At 35.2% G+C, this 19,426-nt stretch overlaps 2 protein-coding genes across 6 annotated transcripts in view; both read left to right on the forward strand.

The window, feature by feature from the left end:
* LOC109826504 (homeobox protein ATH1-like) lies at positions 2,575–8,752 on the forward strand. Of its 5 annotated transcripts, none has more exons than XM_020393540.1 (6): positions 2,575–3,289; positions 3,393–3,461; positions 5,205–6,442; positions 7,254–7,615; positions 7,705–7,765; positions 8,359–8,752. In XM_020393540.1, exons 3-6 carry the CDS (start codon positions 5,417–5,419, stop codon positions 8,515–8,517), a joined length of 1,608 nt encoding a protein of 535 aa, XP_020249129.1. In that variant the 5' UTR covers positions 2,575–3,289; positions 3,393–3,461; positions 5,205–5,416; the 3' UTR covers positions 8,518–8,752. The 5 variants fall into 5 exon arrangements, with proteins under 5 accessions (XP_020249129.1, XP_020249134.1, XP_020249125.1 ...); XM_020393545.1 differs by having other exon boundaries at positions 2,575–3,021; XM_020393536.1 differs by having other exon boundaries at positions 2,575–3,461.
* Positions 8,878–19,426, forward strand: part of LOC109826531 (xaa-Pro dipeptidase) — a 15,550-nt gene continuing 5,001 nt past the window's right edge. The window contains exons 1-9 of the mRNA XM_020393564.1: positions 8,878–9,099; positions 9,186–9,235; positions 9,315–9,375; positions 10,896–10,991; positions 11,161–11,310; positions 12,012–12,143; positions 13,332–13,459; positions 13,560–13,602; positions 15,155–15,238. Of these exons, the coding sequence (XP_020249153.1) occupies positions 8,962–9,099; positions 9,186–9,235; positions 9,315–9,375; positions 10,896–10,991; positions 11,161–11,310; positions 12,012–12,143; positions 13,332–13,459; positions 13,560–13,602; positions 15,155–15,238 (882 nt within the window). The 5' untranslated portion in view covers positions 8,878–8,961. The remainder of the gene's footprint in view (positions 9,100–9,185; positions 9,236–9,314; positions 9,376–10,895; positions 10,992–11,160; positions 11,311–12,011; positions 12,144–13,331; positions 13,460–13,559; positions 13,603–15,154; positions 15,239–19,426) is intronic.

The raw sequence follows: 19,426 nt of genomic DNA on the forward strand, positions 1-19,426 counted from the left end.
GGTCTATTTTAAAAATTTGTTCGAAATTAAAATACAAAAAGACTGCGCACATTAGGTTTGTTGCAAATTCAGCTTCCTCCAAAAAGGCGTGGATGTCTCATGAAAGTGGAAAAATAGGGACAACTTTTGACTATTTTTGAAAATTAAATCATTCATTTATTTGTAGCTGGTCAAACATTTTTTTTCCTTTTCTTCTTCTAGCTAATGGATTAATGCTCTGTGCGTCTCGACGACGGTGATCTACGACGGGGAGCGGCGGCGATCTACGGCAACGCGGGTGGAGGAGGGGAGGGGAGGCGGCGGCGAACTCGAAGGGAGCCTTGGGGGGCCTGAGCGGAGGCGGCAACGGCGAGGAGGACGAGGACCAGGTTGACGAGCTTGAGAAACTCTTAGTTTTAGAGAGAGGAGAGAGAGAGAGAGATGAGAGAGAGGAGATGAGAGAGAAAGATGAGAGAGAAAGATGATATGATTGCTGGGTCTGAGAGATTAAGGAGAGAGAATAAGGATAATTTGGGGATTTTAGCTTAGCTGACATGTAATAATTGATAAAAAAGACTGCAGTATAAAATGTCCCACATCAAGGGGCTGATTCACATGGGGAAAACTATGAGGGGTCTGTCACATGAAGTTTCTGCTTTTGGGGCTTGTACACATTTTTCCCAAAATTCAAAGAAGTTACTTTTGTTATAGTGTCTGAGATAAATAGAAAATTCCATTCAATTTAGCAGAAATTTCTCTATATTGATAAAAAGTTTTCTTGGTCTTAAGATCCGCAGGACATTTCCTTACTCTGTTGATTCTAATTGAGAATATCTTTTATTATTTAAAACTTATCAAAATTCTTAAATAAACCTTCCAAATACATTTGAGAAGAACGAAATCAATGTATTTTCAATGGAGTAATAGTAAATATTTTAATTGAAGTTATATACAATTTTGATGAACTAGTAGAATTTTGACGCTCACATTTTAATTAGAAAGTAAAATATTCTTCTTGTATACCTGTTAATTTATTAATGTGAACATAATCTATATTCTCTACTCCTTGTTTATTTAGGGGGTTATTGGTTGGAACAAGTTGATGCTAAGTGGAATAATTGTTCTAATAGAATAATTTTATCCCTATGAGATAATTTGAGTGGTGTAAAGTTGGACAATTTAGGATAATAGGACAATTTGAAGCTTTTATTTGACAATTCATGTGGAATAATTAATGGTGTGACACCTTATTAAAATATAATATTTATCTATCAATTAAGTCTAAATTAAATTACCTAATTGGTTTAGTATACTATTTGGTATGTTATTAAAATATAATATATTATTTTACTTTATACTAAACTATAATATAATATATTATAATAATATGATATATTACATAATAATCTATATAATATACAAACAATATATTTAATGCAATATTTTAATAATATAATTTTTAATCAAATATTATAATATTTTGTTTAATTCAATATAATATTATTTAAAATATTACATTATTATTAAAAATATAATAGTTTATTTTATTTTATGATAATTACTATAATTTAAATAGAATAATTGATGATATAGCTCCTTATTAAAATATAATATTTATAATAACTATAATATACTATTAATATGTTCAATATTATTAACTAAAAATATTACTAATTAATATATTATATTATATTAATTTTGTATATAATATTATATATAATGTCGTAATTTAATATATAGTAGATTATTACAATTTTTAGTGTAGCAATAAAATATTATTTAATAAATAGTAAATTATAAAAAATTAATTATTATGATATATATATAATGTTATATCAGATAGAATTATATAATATTTTATTATCTTATGATTATAATAGAATTTTATAATATAATATAATTAAGATATATTATATATTATAATATAATTAACATATATAAGATATTTAATAAATTAGTGTTTTTAACATTATTCCACTTTCCTCGTGATTGTCCCAAAGTTAAGAATGAGATAATTTTTGGAGATTGAGACAAAAAATTTGTATTAAAGTGAGATAATTTTGAAAAAAATAGGGATAATTATCCCAAGCTCATTGTCCCAATGAATAATACTTTCAAGTGAAAGCACAATCTTATTATCTCAATGAATAACACTATAAAGTAAAGTTTTAAAAATTACCTCATTTATCTCAAAATTATAGCAACCAATAACCCCTAGTAATTATGTACATTAGAACTATTTTCCTATAGAACATCTTCCTATATATTATATTAGATATGAAAAGCCTTATAGTTTTTAAAACATATTTTCAGTTAATTAAGCAGATAAAAAAGATTTCTGCAAAGTTTTTATGGTACAAAATACTTGTCCGCAAATTAATTTTTGTTGCACATAATCATCCGAGAAGTTCCTTCTTTAGGGAAAAAAACAGAGTACCTTTGAGCTACTTCTGTGTACTCTGTCAAGAACAGAAAACCTGCTACAGAGATACCAGATATTTTGGTTCTTGTGATCATTGCAGTCTGCAGAGAGAGAGAGAGAGAAAGAGAGAGGAGAAAATGGAGATGAAGAAGACAAAGAAGACGAGGAGAGAGAAAGAGAGAGGGCCCCCTAAAAGCTTGCACCAAGAGTAATCCCAATCCCCACTCTTCTCTCTCTCTCTCTCCTGCCCTGCCCTTGATTGATGGGCTCTGTACCTCTCCCCCTCTCTCTCTCTGATAAAGTGCTCATGGCCCATTCCTTCAACTCTCCTTCTTTTTCCTGTTTAGGTTCTTTTTAATGTTTTATTTCCACCCCTCCAAAAGGAAATATAAATATTTTTTCTTTACTTTTTGGGTAGATTTTTGTGGGTAAAAGTTGAACTGAGCAAAGACCCAATTTTTACATCACCCTTTGGTTTACTGTGCTTTATAAAAAAAGGAGGGGGGAATGATTGGTTTTCTGTTGAGCTTTGAATTTCTAAGAGAACCCAGGATTCTTATTTGAGATATGAGAGGATTTTTATGGGTTTTTTTTTTCAACTGTTGATCAATCATTGGGAGGTAAACTTCATCATTTTTTTAAATCTGTGGTAACTTGTTTCATCAATCAGAGAGAGCTATAGCATTATTGCTCCTCAGCTCCGGGACCCAATTTTGGTTTTATTTTTTCTTGTTTTAGTTTAAGTGTGACTACTACATTTTCTGGTCACTATGAGATTAGCGACGAACGCTTCATTTGGTTTGTATTCTGTGCGAGTGATAGATGCCTGATATTTTGTCCTTCATTGTTCTCTTGCTTGTTCTCGTGCAATGAGAGCTTCATTTTTGGGTAAAGGGAGAATTTGTTCTGTGCTTAAGCTAAGGAGGGACATGAGAAAGAATTGAAGAGTTTAATCATTTTCTCGACTCCATTGTTTTTTATTTTTGTTCAGGGTTCAGAGCGGAAGTTGGCTGCTCTTACCTGAGATTAGGACATGGGCACTTGCACTCTCACCAGCAAGGTTGAATCCTTACAATGGCTTTGATTTTGTTTTATTTCCTCTTCCCTTGAACGTTCGGTGCATGATCCTTCTCAATATTTTGCTTCATTTCTGGCTTTAAAGAAACATTTGGCTTCCATCAAATTTGTCTGTTAGTGGGTTCATCTTTTTCTCATCTATGCTGTAAGAATGGGAATCCGAAGGTTAGGTATATAGCAAGTGAGGGATATTAAACCATCATTTTGGAATATGAGCATGTTTTGATTAATGCATTTAGTCCTTGTCCATGGCATTTCCATTAAGCTTCAGAACTTAGGATTTTGTTTCTAAATATACTTCAATTTAGACTGTTCGCCATGTTTCTCCGAATTTTGCATCATCAGGAAAAAGTATTCCTTAAAAAAAAAGTTTTAGAAATTAGCCTCCTTACTTTTTTGTTGTTGTTTTCTTAGTCTTTTGTTTTCTTTGTCTTTTACTCATAAAAATATTATTTACTTCTTCCCTTTTGGAGAAGATGTCTTATTTTTGGGTGTCACCTGTAAGTCAGCCAAGGCTTGTAGAATTTTGGATGGCACATTTTGGTAGATAAGTGCAACTCTATGCTCTTCCTGTGTGCCTCTCGGTAATAATTTTGGCTAAGGCCCTATTTTCTGTTAAAAGAAATGTTACTTATATTAATGGGTTGTTTTCTGTTGTGTCACTCTACATGCAAAATGGTTGAAAATTTGGTTCATTAAACTTTTTCATGCGTCGTGCTTCTTAGGAAGATTTGGATATTAATTGGTGACTGTATCAATGGTCCACTGTCTTCCTTCTAGTTTTTTTTGCACATTCCTAATCTCTTTAGCCGATGGTCACACTTACGATACTATGTCACAGTTTCCCTAGGTTTCAGATCATCTCGAGTTGATTTTTGATCGCGATATTTATTATCTCTAGAAGCCAAATGCTCCCATGAGTTGGAAGTGAGAGCATTCCCAGTTTTACGGTAGGTTGGTAGCTATGCAAATTTCCCTATAGATACGTTCACGGAAAAAGAAACCATGAAAGGATGAACTTAACATGATATAATCACTATTTCTTCAATATAACATTAATGGCCTACACCTCCTGTATATGTTATCTTTTTGCCTCCTTGTTTCCTCTCTTAGAAAAGTCGGAAAAGGCTGATAATAGCCGAAAATGCAACAACTGATGTGGAGGAAGTGCATGTTTATTTATAGTTTGTTTGTCTTGGAGTTCTTGGTTTTGGTTGTTCAGGCGAGGTTGTTTTGGGCTCTCCCTTTTGGGATGTTGATATTTTGTTTGATGGTAGGATTCTGATCTGTAGCCTCCTACAGGAACACCTGTTTTCTTTTCTGCAAATGTAAGAATTTGAGACATTCTATTTTCGTTGCTGCAGATGTTTCATTAGACTCTTGTTAATGAAACACAGCGGGTTTACACTCATCCTTCTTAAACAGAAGGGGCTGGTGCCACTTTGAAGGAACCTCTTTTAGAATTCTTTCCGTGGCTTGGGTAGGTTTCAAGAGGTGTGAATCAAGATCTCCTTGTTCATTTGCTACGTACAAGTGAGATATGTCGCTGGTTGCAGTTTATAGAAGAATATGATCTTAACTTACCAGATGGTAATACCATTATGCGATTGAAATCTGACTGAAATTGTGTGAAGTGCTCCATTTTTATAACCGCAATTTACTTTTAGCTTGCATCTCTTAAATGTATTGGCTTGTAATATTGTTTCTAAAAATATTTTGCTTTCAGGGGCAGGTCTGCTTTTTCTCGCGATGGATCTTTGAAGGAAAAAGATAGAATTTAGTCCATCAAGCAGAAGTCACTCTAATTGGATCAAAAATCTGTGGCTCCTTGTGTTTAACTATTGGCTGAAAATCAAAGGCAGTTTATGTATAGCAGAATCTTTCCGTAGTTCTTGGAGTTGTGCTTCAATTTTGTTCACTGGCAAACTTTCAAGTTAGATGCCTATCATGATGGAGAATGATATGTTTACTTCCTCACTGCCAATGACAGATCATAGCCATATGATCTTCAATCCAACTACACCTCAAATGTTATCTGGTTCTTTTATTCAATATGGCATTCAAGACAACCTTAGCTACAGACAGATCATGCCTAGCGCTCCTTTGTTTTCTACAGTGCAGGAGGAAGCACTGAACAACCTATATACTTCAAACAATGGTGACATGATCAATAGTGAGGTTTCGGTTTCTAGGATTATGCCTCACGTCGGAAATATTTCTTTAAATGGATCCGATGGTTTCACAGGGAACTTGATATCTTCATTCCCAAATCTAGCGTCTGCTGAGGCTAATTTGCATGAAAGTTTTATAAGTTTTGGCATTGCTCCAACTTCAGCTTTACCTTCGGAGGAGTTGAGGAACTCCCAATCTACTGATAGCTGCACTACTCACAATTCATCAATTGATGCTTCAATGCATCACGATTTTGGGGTGCCAACAGCCCAAAAGGATGCAGATTTAAGTGCATGTCTAAATTCCAGATGGAATTATGACGATGTCGCTGGGCATCAAATTACAGTTCGTCCATCTTATCATATTTCTGAGAGATCAGAGTTTGGTTTTAACTTTAATACCCCGTACGCTCATTTTGCTCCAGGCAATGAGCTTTCTCTCAGTCTCGGGTCCTCGCAGCCTTCAGTGATCAACTTTTCCACTGCCTCAGATCAATGCTCGGAAGTCAGTTACTCTGGCCTTAAGCATGATTCTACAGGATTGCAAAATCATTGTCGTGGTGTTGGATTTCAATTTCCTCGTGTGAAGTTAGATTCAAGATATCTCAATGCAACCAAGGAAATTCTTGCTGAAATTGCAAGCTATGCACTAGAACATCTGGATGATGTTGATGATCCACTTGATAGAACTGAATGCGAGCCAAAGATGTCCTCGCTTTCTAGTAGCATCAATGGACTACAGAACCAGGAAACTGATGGGAAGAAGTCTGAGCTGTGTACTATGCTTCAAGCGGTATGTAAACCTAGTAGATGGTAGTCATATTTGGGTTATTTTTTATACTAGTCCCTCAAATATTTAATTTTTGATATTAGAACACTGAATCATTGAAAATTAGAAATTAGTTCTCCAAATCCTAACTATTTTGAAATTAGTCCCCGTGGTCAGCAGTTGTTTGATGTTCATTGGAATATTCGTTTAACTATTATGGGGGCCTAATTTCAAAACACTTGGAAGATTTGAGGAACTAATTTGAAAATATGAAGATTTACATATTGCAGTAGGCAAAACTAGTACTATTGGCTTATTAGGTTCAAAATAACTCCCTACACTGAGAAGTAAGGAGGAAAAATATATTTATCCCAAATTGGAACAATCATGAGACTATATATATTTAAGGGTTAATTGCTCATAGAACCCTGTATAATTGCTGTTTTGAACTTACTATCCTGTAGTTACATTGTTGTAGATAAACCTCCTGGTTTAATTTTTTTTTACTCTTTCACCCTGGATGAAATTTTGGAAGATATTGCCCGCAAGTAAAACTTGTGAATCTACTTGAGGGTAAAAGAGTCAAAACTTTTCAATTCAGGGGGTCTATCTGCAACAATGAAACTAGATGGGTAGTAAGTTCAAAACTTTGATAATACAGGGATCTGTGTACAATTAGCCCCGACTTTGGTTAATGCGTAGGACTAGTATTAACACAAAACAGATCAAGTCAATAAAGGATGTGATAGTCGATAAACATAGGATAGAGATTGGGTCACTGGCAACTATATACAACAGTTTCTTTCTGAATTCTCATTTCTTGTTGGACTTGTAGGTCGACCATCAATGTAAACAGTACTTAGACCAAATGCAGAGTGTGATTTCTACATTCAACGATAAAATCAATCTGGGAGCTCCTCAGATGAATGTACAATTTGCTCTTCATACAGTATCCACCTTGTATAAAAATCTGAGGAAAAAAATCGCTAGTCAGGTCATTTCAACTAGTCATAATCACTCTGACAATGAATCATTCAGACAAAAAGAGAGAAACTTCGAATCATCATTTATACAGAAGCAATGGGCTATTCAGCAGCTGAAGAAGAATGATACCCAATCTTGGAGACCTCAGAGGGGCTTGCCTGAAAAATCTGTCTCAGTTCTACGGGCATGGATGTTTGAAAATTTTCTACACCCGTGAGTTTTATTGCAGTCATCATTGAATATCTAGAGAAATACTTGAAACCACTTGAACTATATAATTCAGTCTTTGACTACGATTTCAGGTATCCGAAAGATAGTGAGAAGCAGTTGCTTGCCCTTAAGAGTGGGTTGACCAGGAGTCAGGTAGTTTAAGATTTCAAATACATGATCTTATTCGAGCAATTCAATTATTTCCTTCTGACTAAAGTTTCCTTAGGTCCTTTTCACGACACTATAACTTCAAAGTTGCCCTTGAGGGTTCGGGGTTAATATAATTTTGTAGCCTTAACATGTCAATGCACGGGCCATTTCATGCAACATTATCAATTTTTCACCTCGGGTATGCTTTCAATGGGGTTAATTCCGGAAAGACCCCCTTTACCATCGCCAGATTGAACGTACTACCCTTCTAGTTCTATTGTTGCGGATAGATCCCTCAGTGAAAGTTTGTTGTTGCAGATAGACCCTCTGAAAAGGGAAGAAAATTCACTTGGGCGTTCTATCTGCTACAATAGAATTACAGCAGTAGTAAGATCAATATGACGATTGTACAGCGGGGGCCCTATTCACAATTAGCCCTTAAATGTATGTCAGTGGGATCTGAATTTGGATTAATCTGATACCATTTTGACAATTACAAGTCTCTTCCATGGTACTAGAAGTTTGAGGGCAGTAATTTTAACAAATTCAAATTACTTGAGTTGGGTTTGTAATATTCTTGATTATCATGGTGTCAGGTGTCGAACTGGTTCATAAATGCACGTGTTCGCCTCTGGAAGCCTATGATCGAAGAAATGTACTCAGAAATCAATAAACGGAATCGAACAGAAGAAGGATCTGCAGCTGAAAGTAGAAACAATGGAAGTATTAGCAATCAGAGGATTCGAATGAGTTGAATCATCAAGATTTTGTAAACCTACGAGACAAATGATTGAGCAATCAATTATGTTATTTATTTTCTATATTTGGTAGTGTTTTCCCTCAGTATGTGTTACTCATATGTATATAAGCCATCTACGTTGCATAAACGCAAGTGTTCGCAATTATCTGTCTAAACTTTTGCGCTTGTTTGACGACCGGAAGTATTTCAAGTTGTAATTATAGAATCATGCAGCGTAGTTTATTTGCAAACAATACAGCACGCCTTCGAGTCTCGCTGTGGATATTTTATGCAAAAGTTGTCGCTTTAACGTACTAATACGCAAAATCTTGACTCTTCTGCAATTGCTTAAAGTTGAAGCGCGCATATGCAAAATGTCCTCTCCCTCTCTCTAGCCCCACCCCCAATCTCCAGTTTGAAACCCTATTGATCTCAGGAGGGAGGCAAGAAAATCATCGCCATGGCTTCTCCTTCGTCTCTCTCCCCTCCACCGGTCCCAATGCAGCTCTTCGCTCGGAATCGAGAAAAGCTCCTCCGATCTCTCCGCGATCACCTCGCCTCGATCTCCAGGCCGATCCAGGGGTTCGTCTTGTTGCAAGTAACAAAGATCTCTACACAAGCCTCCCTTTTTTTTGATCATTGCCTGTCCTCGAATTCTGAGGGATTTCTGTGTTTTGTTGATAGGGGGGCGATGAGCAGACGAGATACTGTACGGATCATGCTGAGGTGTTTAGGTACTGGGTTGTTCCTCTGTTCCTCCGGGTTTGGGGTTTGCTTAGATGTGAAGTCTAATGTTCTTGATGATGATTGCAGGCAGGAGAGTTACTTCGCTTACTTGTTTGGAGTGAGGGAGCCAGGATTCTACGGTGCGGTCGTAAGTCCTGCAACTCATTGGTTAGAAATTGCGTAATTGGTCAAAGTTTTCCTTTTTGGTACCAGTCATATGCGGATGATTCTGAAATATCTTTATTTGAACTGTAATCGAGTACAGTTGCGAAATTGCTAGCAGTTTTGCGCTTTAGATTATGAAATGTCAGTGCTGAAGGAGTTTTTTTTTTGGGTTTGGTGCAAGGTAGAGGAGGGATTTGCTTGGACGACTAATTGTTTTTATGGGTGTTGCTTAAAAAGTCTGTTTCTTTTGCTTGGATGAGTCTGGGCTAGGGATCTGTCTTCTACTGTGAGAATGTTGTTGAGGCACGCACATCAGTTCTCAGTATACAATCACATATAAAAGGAGTGATATAGCCTTGAAAAAGAAACGTCGAAAATGAATACTGGAGAAAGTCTTTAGAAGATAATGGCGTCACACAAATATAACATGTATGTTAAATAAGGGTTAACAATTTCTGCAATTTAGTATGTTTAAAGAAAGGGACATTCTAGACCTAAGTGAGTTTATACCATGGAGCAAAGTTTGGGCGGTTTCGTCTAGGTTTTTGTTTTGAAACTGGAAATTAGATTTGATTTAGCTATTTGGGTGGCACAGTTATGCCTTCTGACTAGTTTCTCACGGTCTACGTAAGCTTAGACGAAGCTTATCAAAGTTGAAAGATAGAAAGAGGAAATAATGTGTGCTTGTTAATTAGTTCATCTCCCTTCTAGTCATCTAAAACTCGCAAATCCTAATCGACGATAATCTGATGTATTTCTATTTGGTTTTAATTATAATCTCAATTTAACTTTGATTTGATGACATTCATATTATTGGATTGCTATCTAGATTAATTGTTTGATTGTTGTAAGTTCACTTCTCTTGATTCTGACATCCAGTTAGTCTACCATTTATATTATACACTATTCAAGAAATATACATGTAAAGGATCAAAGATGTCCCGTATCTGGTGATTATGGACACTTGACTACATGTTTATATACACTCGAATAGAAATCAAAACTTGCAAGTTGCAACAATACTTTGAAACTCATAGAACCTGTTGAGACCTTTTATTAGATGACTGTAAGGGTCTGGAAATGGAATCATGGAACTAATTCTTGACCTTTGGTGTATGCATGGAAAAGTTACACTGTTTGCGAAACAAGGTTCCAAAGGCTTTTAACTCTGATGTCCTTTCAAATCTTAGTATCTTACAGTCGAGAAGACAAAACTTGTTATCTTATTTGCTTATTTGTTTCTTTTTGATACACTGCATGATGAAGTAGGATTTCGTCAGAAGATTCAATTCCTTAAACTTAAAACATTTGGTTCAGTTAAAATTGTCTGATACACAAACTGTCTTCTTTAATTATCTCTTATTGCAAATTTCAGTCGTAAGTCGTTGTTAGAGTGCTCATTATATACATCTATCTCTCATATTTTCTTCACGGGTTACTGCATTCGTTAAGTCTTCTCCATTTATTATTTTTTGATCCTGCTATTATTCTATTTTCTAAAAGGATGTCAGCTCTGGTCGTTCATATCTGTTTGCTCCAAGGTTACCTGCTGAATATGCTGTTTGGTTGGGTGAGATAAAGCCGTTATCTTATTTTAAGGTGAATTCCTATTCGAACTAGTTATACGTACAAATTTATGTGACGTTATCTTACTTTAAGGTGAATTCCTGTTTGAACTAGTTACACATACAAATTTATGTGCTTACTTTGTCTTCGAAAACACTTAGGGTTTTTTCCTTTTTCTTTGCCAACATTTCTTTATCTACAGGAGCGGTACATGGTTGACATGGTCTTCTATGTTGATGAAATAGTACAAGTTCTACATGATCATTTTGGTGAAGCTGGAAAGCCTTTACTTTTCTTGCTGTATGGGCAGAACACTGATAGTGATAATTTCTCAAAGCCTGCAGAACTTGAGGTGCCTAATTGTCCCATTAATATTACTGTTACTGTGAACTTGCTTTTGTTTTCTATTGTTGTTTCAATAGTTCTGTTTTTGTAGTATGTTAGATGGAGTAATTGGAACTTTTTTTTTCCAAATGTTTCATGTGATATTTCTCAGTCCTATTCCTTTGTCGCCTAATATAAAGGAACATCATGTCATGTTTTATGTTTGAAAAGTAACTAACCCAAAGTGGGATAGCCAAATTTTATTTACAGGAAAGCGTAAACTATGATTACATAATATTCCAATATGAGGTTGCTCAAAAAGTTAATCTTCCAATGCGAGAGTTAATCTTCCTAATACATTAATTAGTCTAATACTTTCCCTCAAATTAGAGTATATATATAAGTCATGGCAACCTACAAACCCATTCTATGGAACTTTTATACTATTCACATGCTCTGTATCTAGAATTATGACTTCTTGATAGTAACTATGCTTTTAGTTTGTCATCAATAGACTATTTACTGAAAGTTATTGCAATATTTAGAATGAACACCCTGATATTAGTAAGTCAGGGTATTGGAATATTTGCATTTTCTGTGTATTGCTTCAGTTTTTCGACCTGTTAACTAGCGAACTACATGAAATTCTAGCTTCATGTCTATCTTTATTAATGTCTATCCTTATTATCAAATCTTCTTAATCTTTTGTGAGTACTTGTTATGCCTTAGGAGATGGAGAATTTTGAAACTGATCTGAACACTCTACACCCAGTTTTAACCGAATGTCGTGTTATTAAGTCTGAGTTGGAACTTGACCTCATTCAATATGCCAATGATGTAAGCTCAGAAGCTCATGTTGAGGTAATGTCGACTCTCCTGCTTAATATCATTCATCCTATACGTTATACTTATTTTTTTACGATCCAATGCAAATACTTTATCAGTTTTCAGAAATTTTTTATGACCAAACAAATAATTGTCTACCTAGAGCATATTTCTCTACCAACTTCTTTTGGCTATTGCATCTTGTTTAAGCCGTTTGTTCTCAGCTTTATATTTTTTGTTTTTATTTATTGTTGCTACGTGGAGTCGCGGACAATAAGCTATACTTGTTGCATATATCTTTGAATCGTCTTCTAATCTTTTTGTTTTATTGGCATCTAGAAAAACGGATCTCCAACTTATGACAGCCAAACTCGAATATTCATAGAATAAAATTTTTAAGTTACCAAACCAATGGTTGTCTACATGAAAGATATTCCTCTACCAACTGCATTGAACTATTGCCTCTCGTCATTGACTTTAAGCCAGTTGTTATCTGCTTTATATTTATTTATTTTTCTTTATTGTTCTACACTGTCATTTATCTTTGAATTATGTTTTTTCCCTATTCTTTTTTGCTTTACTAGAATTTAGGGCATCGAACTTATTAATGTCGAAACGTGAACATTCATGGAATAAAAGTTCAGGTGCAAGGTTTTAAAAGGGGCGCCTTGCCCGTCTAGGTGTCCTCCTGGGCCTATGGGGTACCTAGGCCACCCGTTGGGAGCACCTAGGGGAGCATGATTGCACTGCTTAAGTATTGGTGGTGATTTTCTCCAATACAGCCTCCACATCCTTCAACCTCCACCAAATTCGTCTAGTCTACACTAACTGTGAAAATCTCCTCTGCCTTCTCTTCCTTTCAGAAAACCTCCTTGTCCACAACAAAAGAAAACCTCCTAGATGTCTGGTGGTGCCTAGAGCTTTCTATAACGTTGGCCACCATTTATTATCAATTATTGTAACTAAGAAATAAAGAATAGCAAAAACTGCTTAGGCTCCGCCTAGGCAGCCAAATGCTTTCTAAGACCTTGTTTAGGTAACATACATGGAGCCTAGGCCGGTAAGCGGTTTCTAAAACCCTGTTTAGGTAAAACATACATTCTTTCAGTACCATACCATGCTGCTTGTCTATGGTATTTATTTCTTCAATACTTGTAATGATTTACCTGATTTTCTAGTTTTTCATCTTTATTTGTTCTCACAGATCTAACATATTTTTATAAGGTTATGAGAAAAATAAGACCAGGCATGAAAGAATATCAATTGGAAAGCACCTTCCTTCATCATAGTTATATGTATGGCGGTTGCAGGCATTGCTCATATACATGCATATGTGCTACTGGTGAAAACAGGCAAGATTGTCTTTGTGAAATAGAGTACTTTCTTAAACAGGAAAGAGATACCATTACATTTTAATTAGTAACCTCTTATATGTATGGATTTGCTTTGCAGTGCAGTTCTTCACTATGGTCATGCGGCTGCTCCAAATGACAGGGTATACTTATTGTTATTGTTCAACATGAAGAATCATCTGATATTGCAATATATTATTGTTTCCCACTTTATGCTTCACATTCTATTTTATGCCTTTTTTTTCTTCAATTGATTTTTTTCCTTGAATTAAAAATTGACTACATGTATACCTGTAATAATGTAATTGTTCTGTCATCTCTAGACATGCTATTCATCCCTGTGTGTTTGATGAAACACATAATGTCACATCCTAATGATGGTAGAAATACAAGAGGCGTAAAGCGTATTTTTCCAATGAAGATAAAGGCACTTTGTTCTTTTTGTTTTACTGGCAAAATAAGCCAAAAATAAAGGTGTTGGAACAACACTCAAAATTTAAGATTGTTGCAACATCATGAGTTGGAACACCAACATTTGTTGTTCCAACTCCTACCAAACACACCCTAAATGGAAATACTTAATAAATTGGTAATCTACAGAAAAATTTACATGGCTTAGATCTGAATGGTAAGAAGGTTTGCTGGATTTTCTGTTAACATTGAGAAAGGGAATTGTTGAAGGAGATATTCATTACAAGTAGTAGTCTTTCTTTTGCATAGAGTTCAAAACCTGAAATATCTCTAGACTTCCAAACTCTTTAACTGCGTACTAAAGAAAGACGCCAAAACTTACATTCAAGCGAAGGAATAGTAGGATCTTATTTAATATGAAAGAAAAAAGAACAGAAATCTAGCTTGACTTTTACCATTATTTACTCCTATTTTGATGATAAAAAAATGTTTTACCATTCAAAAATGTAGAGGAATTGTTCTTTCTCTTACTGATCCTTGCATCTTGAGAATCTGCTACCTCCTTAAATTTCCTCCATGAGTTTTCAAGACTAGCATGAATACCCAAATTTTAATCTAGCTTTCGATGTTGAGCTGAGGAAGTATTTAAGGTTTAAGGCTACATGCATTCTTACCTTTTGATTGTTTATTCAACATGATCATCCATCACCTGTTTCAAATCTATGAAAAAGTGAGATTTTTATCGTGAACTGAAGTGCTTCATTATCACCTTGTTAGATTCTAATGGAATGACTAACATTATCCTTTAATATCTCATATACAGTGTGCTTTCACAGTTCCGCTTGTACATTCATATCGGGTTCCCTTATTCTCCTTTTCTTTTTTCCTTAGGATTTTTCTATGACATAGCATATCACTTGTTCCTTTCCTAATTTTGTTGTTTAAGATTTGTTGAGGAGCTCAATTCTGATCTTGATACTGCTTGATGAACCTATATTATCATTAGAGTCTGACCTTGAAAATTGAAGATGAAAAGAAAAGATATTTTATTATGGGTTTGAGTTTGAAACTGAACTAACTGGTAGCATATTCAACACTACTATGCTGTTTACCATTCTGTATTGTGTATTTACTTCATAATTCCTTTTTTTTGGGGTGGGGGAATTTAGTAGTTAATTCTTTTTCTGTCGAACTGTTAAGCGAAGGTGGCAATGAAATTACCTCATTCCTCAATGAAGTTGAGTTCCTTTCAGTCTGTAACTTAACAGTTATATATGTTTGCAGACTTTACAAGATGGAGACATATCTTTGTTTGATATGGGAGCTGAATATCATTTTTACGGTTCAGATATAACATGTTCATTCCCTGTGAGTACAAGTATTATTTTACCTTTTTTCTCTGTACAGCCATCCAAATTAGTTCTCGTAGGTACTTTAGTCATTCGAAGTCATATCTGTCAAAATACTCTGAAGTCTAAAAAGTTCAGGTATAAATGTTCATGTTGTCCTCTTCCATTTTTTACATCAGTCTTCTTTGCTTGCATTAATATGTTTTTGTTTTAGTTTGGTTATGTTAGTTGCTCTTCGGTAAAGTCCACTCTTGTAGGTAGAAATTATTGTCAAGTCTGTATTTCATGTTATAGTGTGACTCTGTGAGCCTAAGTACTTTTTAGATTCAGCCATTTAATCCTTGGGTTCTGTTCAATTATGGAACAACATCAGTTTGACTGGTGGAAATAAATTCAGGAGACTTGATGTTTGTTATCAGTCTAATTTAGATAAAGGAGATGTTACATAAGCCATCAGATCATATGGCAGGCCTGGCTCCATGATGAAAGAGTGGGGTTGGTCTTTGAGGTACAGGTTCAAATCTTTGCTGTAGCCTTCGTTAGAAAATGAGAAGGAAAAATCATATGTTGGAGTTTGGGCTAGCTCTCGTATATCATTCACTTCTGAATTTAAGGGATACAGTTGATGATTGCTAGACTATAATGGGAGCTTGGTCACTAGAATATGCACAAGTACTTAGGGGTGTCTATGGTTTGGATACAGCTTGGATATAATACTTACCATATCTGTATCCGTTTGTCATTCATGGATGCGGATATGGATATGCCTTGGTAAGGAAAACTGATACCTATATCCGCTAAAATCGGATACAGATATGGATATATATGCAGATATACATGTGAATGCTAAACGCATATGAGAAGACCAAATAATGTTGGAAAATTATATAATTGATACGATAGAAGATAGTTCATTAATATGTTCGTTATATCTAAAAAACTAAGATTGGATCTCTTGATCATCAAAATTAGTCTCAAATCTATTAATGTAAGGATTAAAATAATTGCAACTGTATGATCAACATATATTCAGATATTTGTATACAGATATAACTGTATCCATAACCATATCCTATTCGTTATAGATTTTACTAAACATACCCATATCCTAACGGATACAAATATATCCACGGATATGGATATTTTTGTGTACCCCAAGTCAAAAATCCTTGAAGAGATGTTTCCATATAAGTGAGAACCAAGTTTCTTCAGATTGAGCTTTTATGATTTTATGTTTTGAGCTCACTAGAGTAATGTGCTGTATGTGTATACTCTGGGTATTGATTTCATTTTGTACCTATAAATTGGTTATATTGCTTGGTTTACTAATGCCATGGCTAGAATTCTGAAAAGATTCCTATTTCCTACTCTTCCTGTCAAAAAAATTGTGGTCAAGTTTGGCTCTCGATATACTGACTATTGACATTTATGTGAGTTGCAGGGGCGAAGCCAGGATTTCATCCAGCTTAGGCACTATTGTTTTGAGCAATTCCTACGAAAGCATTGCTATAAAGACAGTGAAATAACAAATAATAAAACATAAATACACATTTTAGTACCATAAAATTAAGTATATGCATTTAAATGAAAAACATACATTTAAATGAAATTTTCAAATATACATTGTAAATTTGGGACGTATAAACTTTTCTATATGAGTTAATGGAGAACAAGTTATGATAGTCAAAAAGTTAAGGCTGAAGTAGCAATAATATGGAAATCACCAAAATCATTATAATATAGCTAATTAGGTTTCAGTAAGGTAAAGCTGTTTTGCTTCCATGGCAAAAGAAAAATGAGTCTAGGCACTAAGCTTTTGTTGCTAGTACGCTAGGATAGATCTTACGTAACTACAGAAGTTTTAAATTTGAGGTAGGGCACGTGCCCTGCCTCATTTGTATGTGGCTCCACCTAGGTGAGTTTGGTATATTGTTGAAGTTGCAGTCATGAATCTGGATTACATTTCAAATTTTGGAATTCAGGTAGTTCCTTTTCCCCCCGCTAATGGTTGTGTTGAGTTTTCACCTGGCTCTCGCGGTCTTGTGGTCTCTCCCTCCACCACATGACAATCAATTATTAAAGATAAATCTCATCGGATATCTGAATTGTCGATGGTGGGAATCAAACTCCTTTCCTTTTATTTTGGAGAGTAACGCCTTGGGCCTTGACATATTTGCTTTTGGTATCTAAGTAATACTTGATGTCTAGCATTTAATAGTATTTTGTTATTTTGGCCTTTTAGGAAAGGCAGGATAAGGCACTTCATCTTGTAGCCCTGTTCTTGGTTATCAGTAGAAAGATTCTTGCAATTATTTGAGATAATCAGATAAATGTCATTGGACATCTCCGTTGTAGATGGTGAGAATTGAACTCATTACTTCTTACTTTGGAGAGTAATGCCTTGCCCCCTTGACATAGTTGCTTTTGGTAGCTAGGTAATACTTGACGTATAGCATTTAATAGTAATCTATTATTTTGGCCTTTTGGGGAAGGCAGAACAAGACACTTAATCTTGTAACCCTGTTCTTGGTTATCAGTAGAAAGATCCTTGCAATATTTTTACAAAGCGCTAGGTGCTTCTAGACACCAGACCAAGCGCCTAGTGCCCAGGCAGGCGTTTAATTGGCATGCGGGCTTTTTTAGCATCAAGAGAGGAAGGATTTTTTTGAAGATTAACAGTCTATCCTTGCGGTTTACCTAAGATGGACTTGGATATTGTGTTTTTATTTGACTTGGACCATTCTTTTCTTTTGTTGCTTATGCCTAAGTGAGCAATATACCCCTTATGATGTGGTGCAGTCCACCTAGGCAGCCCATCCTCCTCTAGGCGCTCCAAATACCAAGATCGGCTGCCTAAGTACTGTGCAGGCCTAGGCGGGCACTCATACCGCCTTTTAAAACAATAGATTCTTATGAACAGCAAGTGGTTGCACCGCAAATCCCCGCCAGCATTATGCAATGCAAGTGGAGTATTGACAGTCTGACTGCAGGAGTGTATCTGGATTCTGATTAAGGTATATTAATTTCTGGCGACCACAATTGGGTAAAGCATGAATACATGATTGCCCAACTGATGGTATCAACTGGTTAAATATAGATGTAGCATAGTCATAAGGGGGGGTTATTCATTGGGGTAATTTTGGGGATAATGGGTAAAATTGTTCCAATGAGGTAATTTTACCCAATGGGATAATTTGGTGGGATAAAGTGTGGTAAAATGAGATAATGGGATAATTTGAATAGGACAATTTGTATGACATCTTTTTATAATATTATATTTATAGCTCAATTAAGTTCAAGTTTAACTTGATATAACATCAAATATTTGTATGACATCTTTTTATAATATTATATTTATAGCTCAATTAAGTTCAAGTTTAACTTGATATAACATCAAATATTTGTATGACATCTTTTTATAATATTATATTTATAGCTCAATTCATATTGACACAACCTGTTCTTCCTGTGGATTTTACTTGCACTTCTTGGGAACGTCAGCAATTACAATGGCGATTCAAGATAACATTTCGCCGATTTCGTTTACCTAGATCCCCTCTGCATTTGCTGTAGTGCATGGATTTTATCATCCATAACATAAGTCGTTCTCCTATGATCTATCAGATTACTTGTTGCTAGCATTCATCATATGCTTGATTTTTCACATGCTCCTCTAGTTGAACTATGTGTAAAAGATATGGTTATGCTTACATCAGCTACATAAATCTGTGGGAAAAAACATCACGGCATGAAATAACTACTGAGCTTCCTAGAATTACAGAAATCAACAGCCATGTTACTTCAAGTGACAATCCATATTGATACAAACAGTTCCTCTGTAGGATTGAAACCTGCAATGATACTGACAATACAAAGCTAATCCTTCCATACATCTCCTACCTAAATCTGCCCTGCCTTCTTGTAGTATACAGGGCTTTTAACATTTAGCAAGGTAAGTCGTTGGCCTTGCAGTGTATTTTCTATGGTTTTGTAGCTGATAAGCATTCATATGCAACGGGTCATGCATAAAAGATACAGTCAAGCAAATGAAACTCCCCTTGTCAAGAATCAAGAATCAAAATCTTGCCCTAATTTCTTCTCATTTGGCATTCACATCCATCAAACCCTCAACAAATTTTATAACGAACACCACATACCCAAATGCGAAAGCCTCAAGATCAAATTTCGGCATCAGATTGGGTAACTG

Source organism: Asparagus officinalis, chromosome 1 (genome assembly GCF_001876935.1).
Source record: "Asparagus officinalis chromosome 1, Aspof.V1, whole genome shotgun sequence".
NCBI classification, from domain to species: Eukaryota; Viridiplantae; Streptophyta; class Magnoliopsida; order Asparagales; family Asparagaceae; genus Asparagus; species Asparagus officinalis.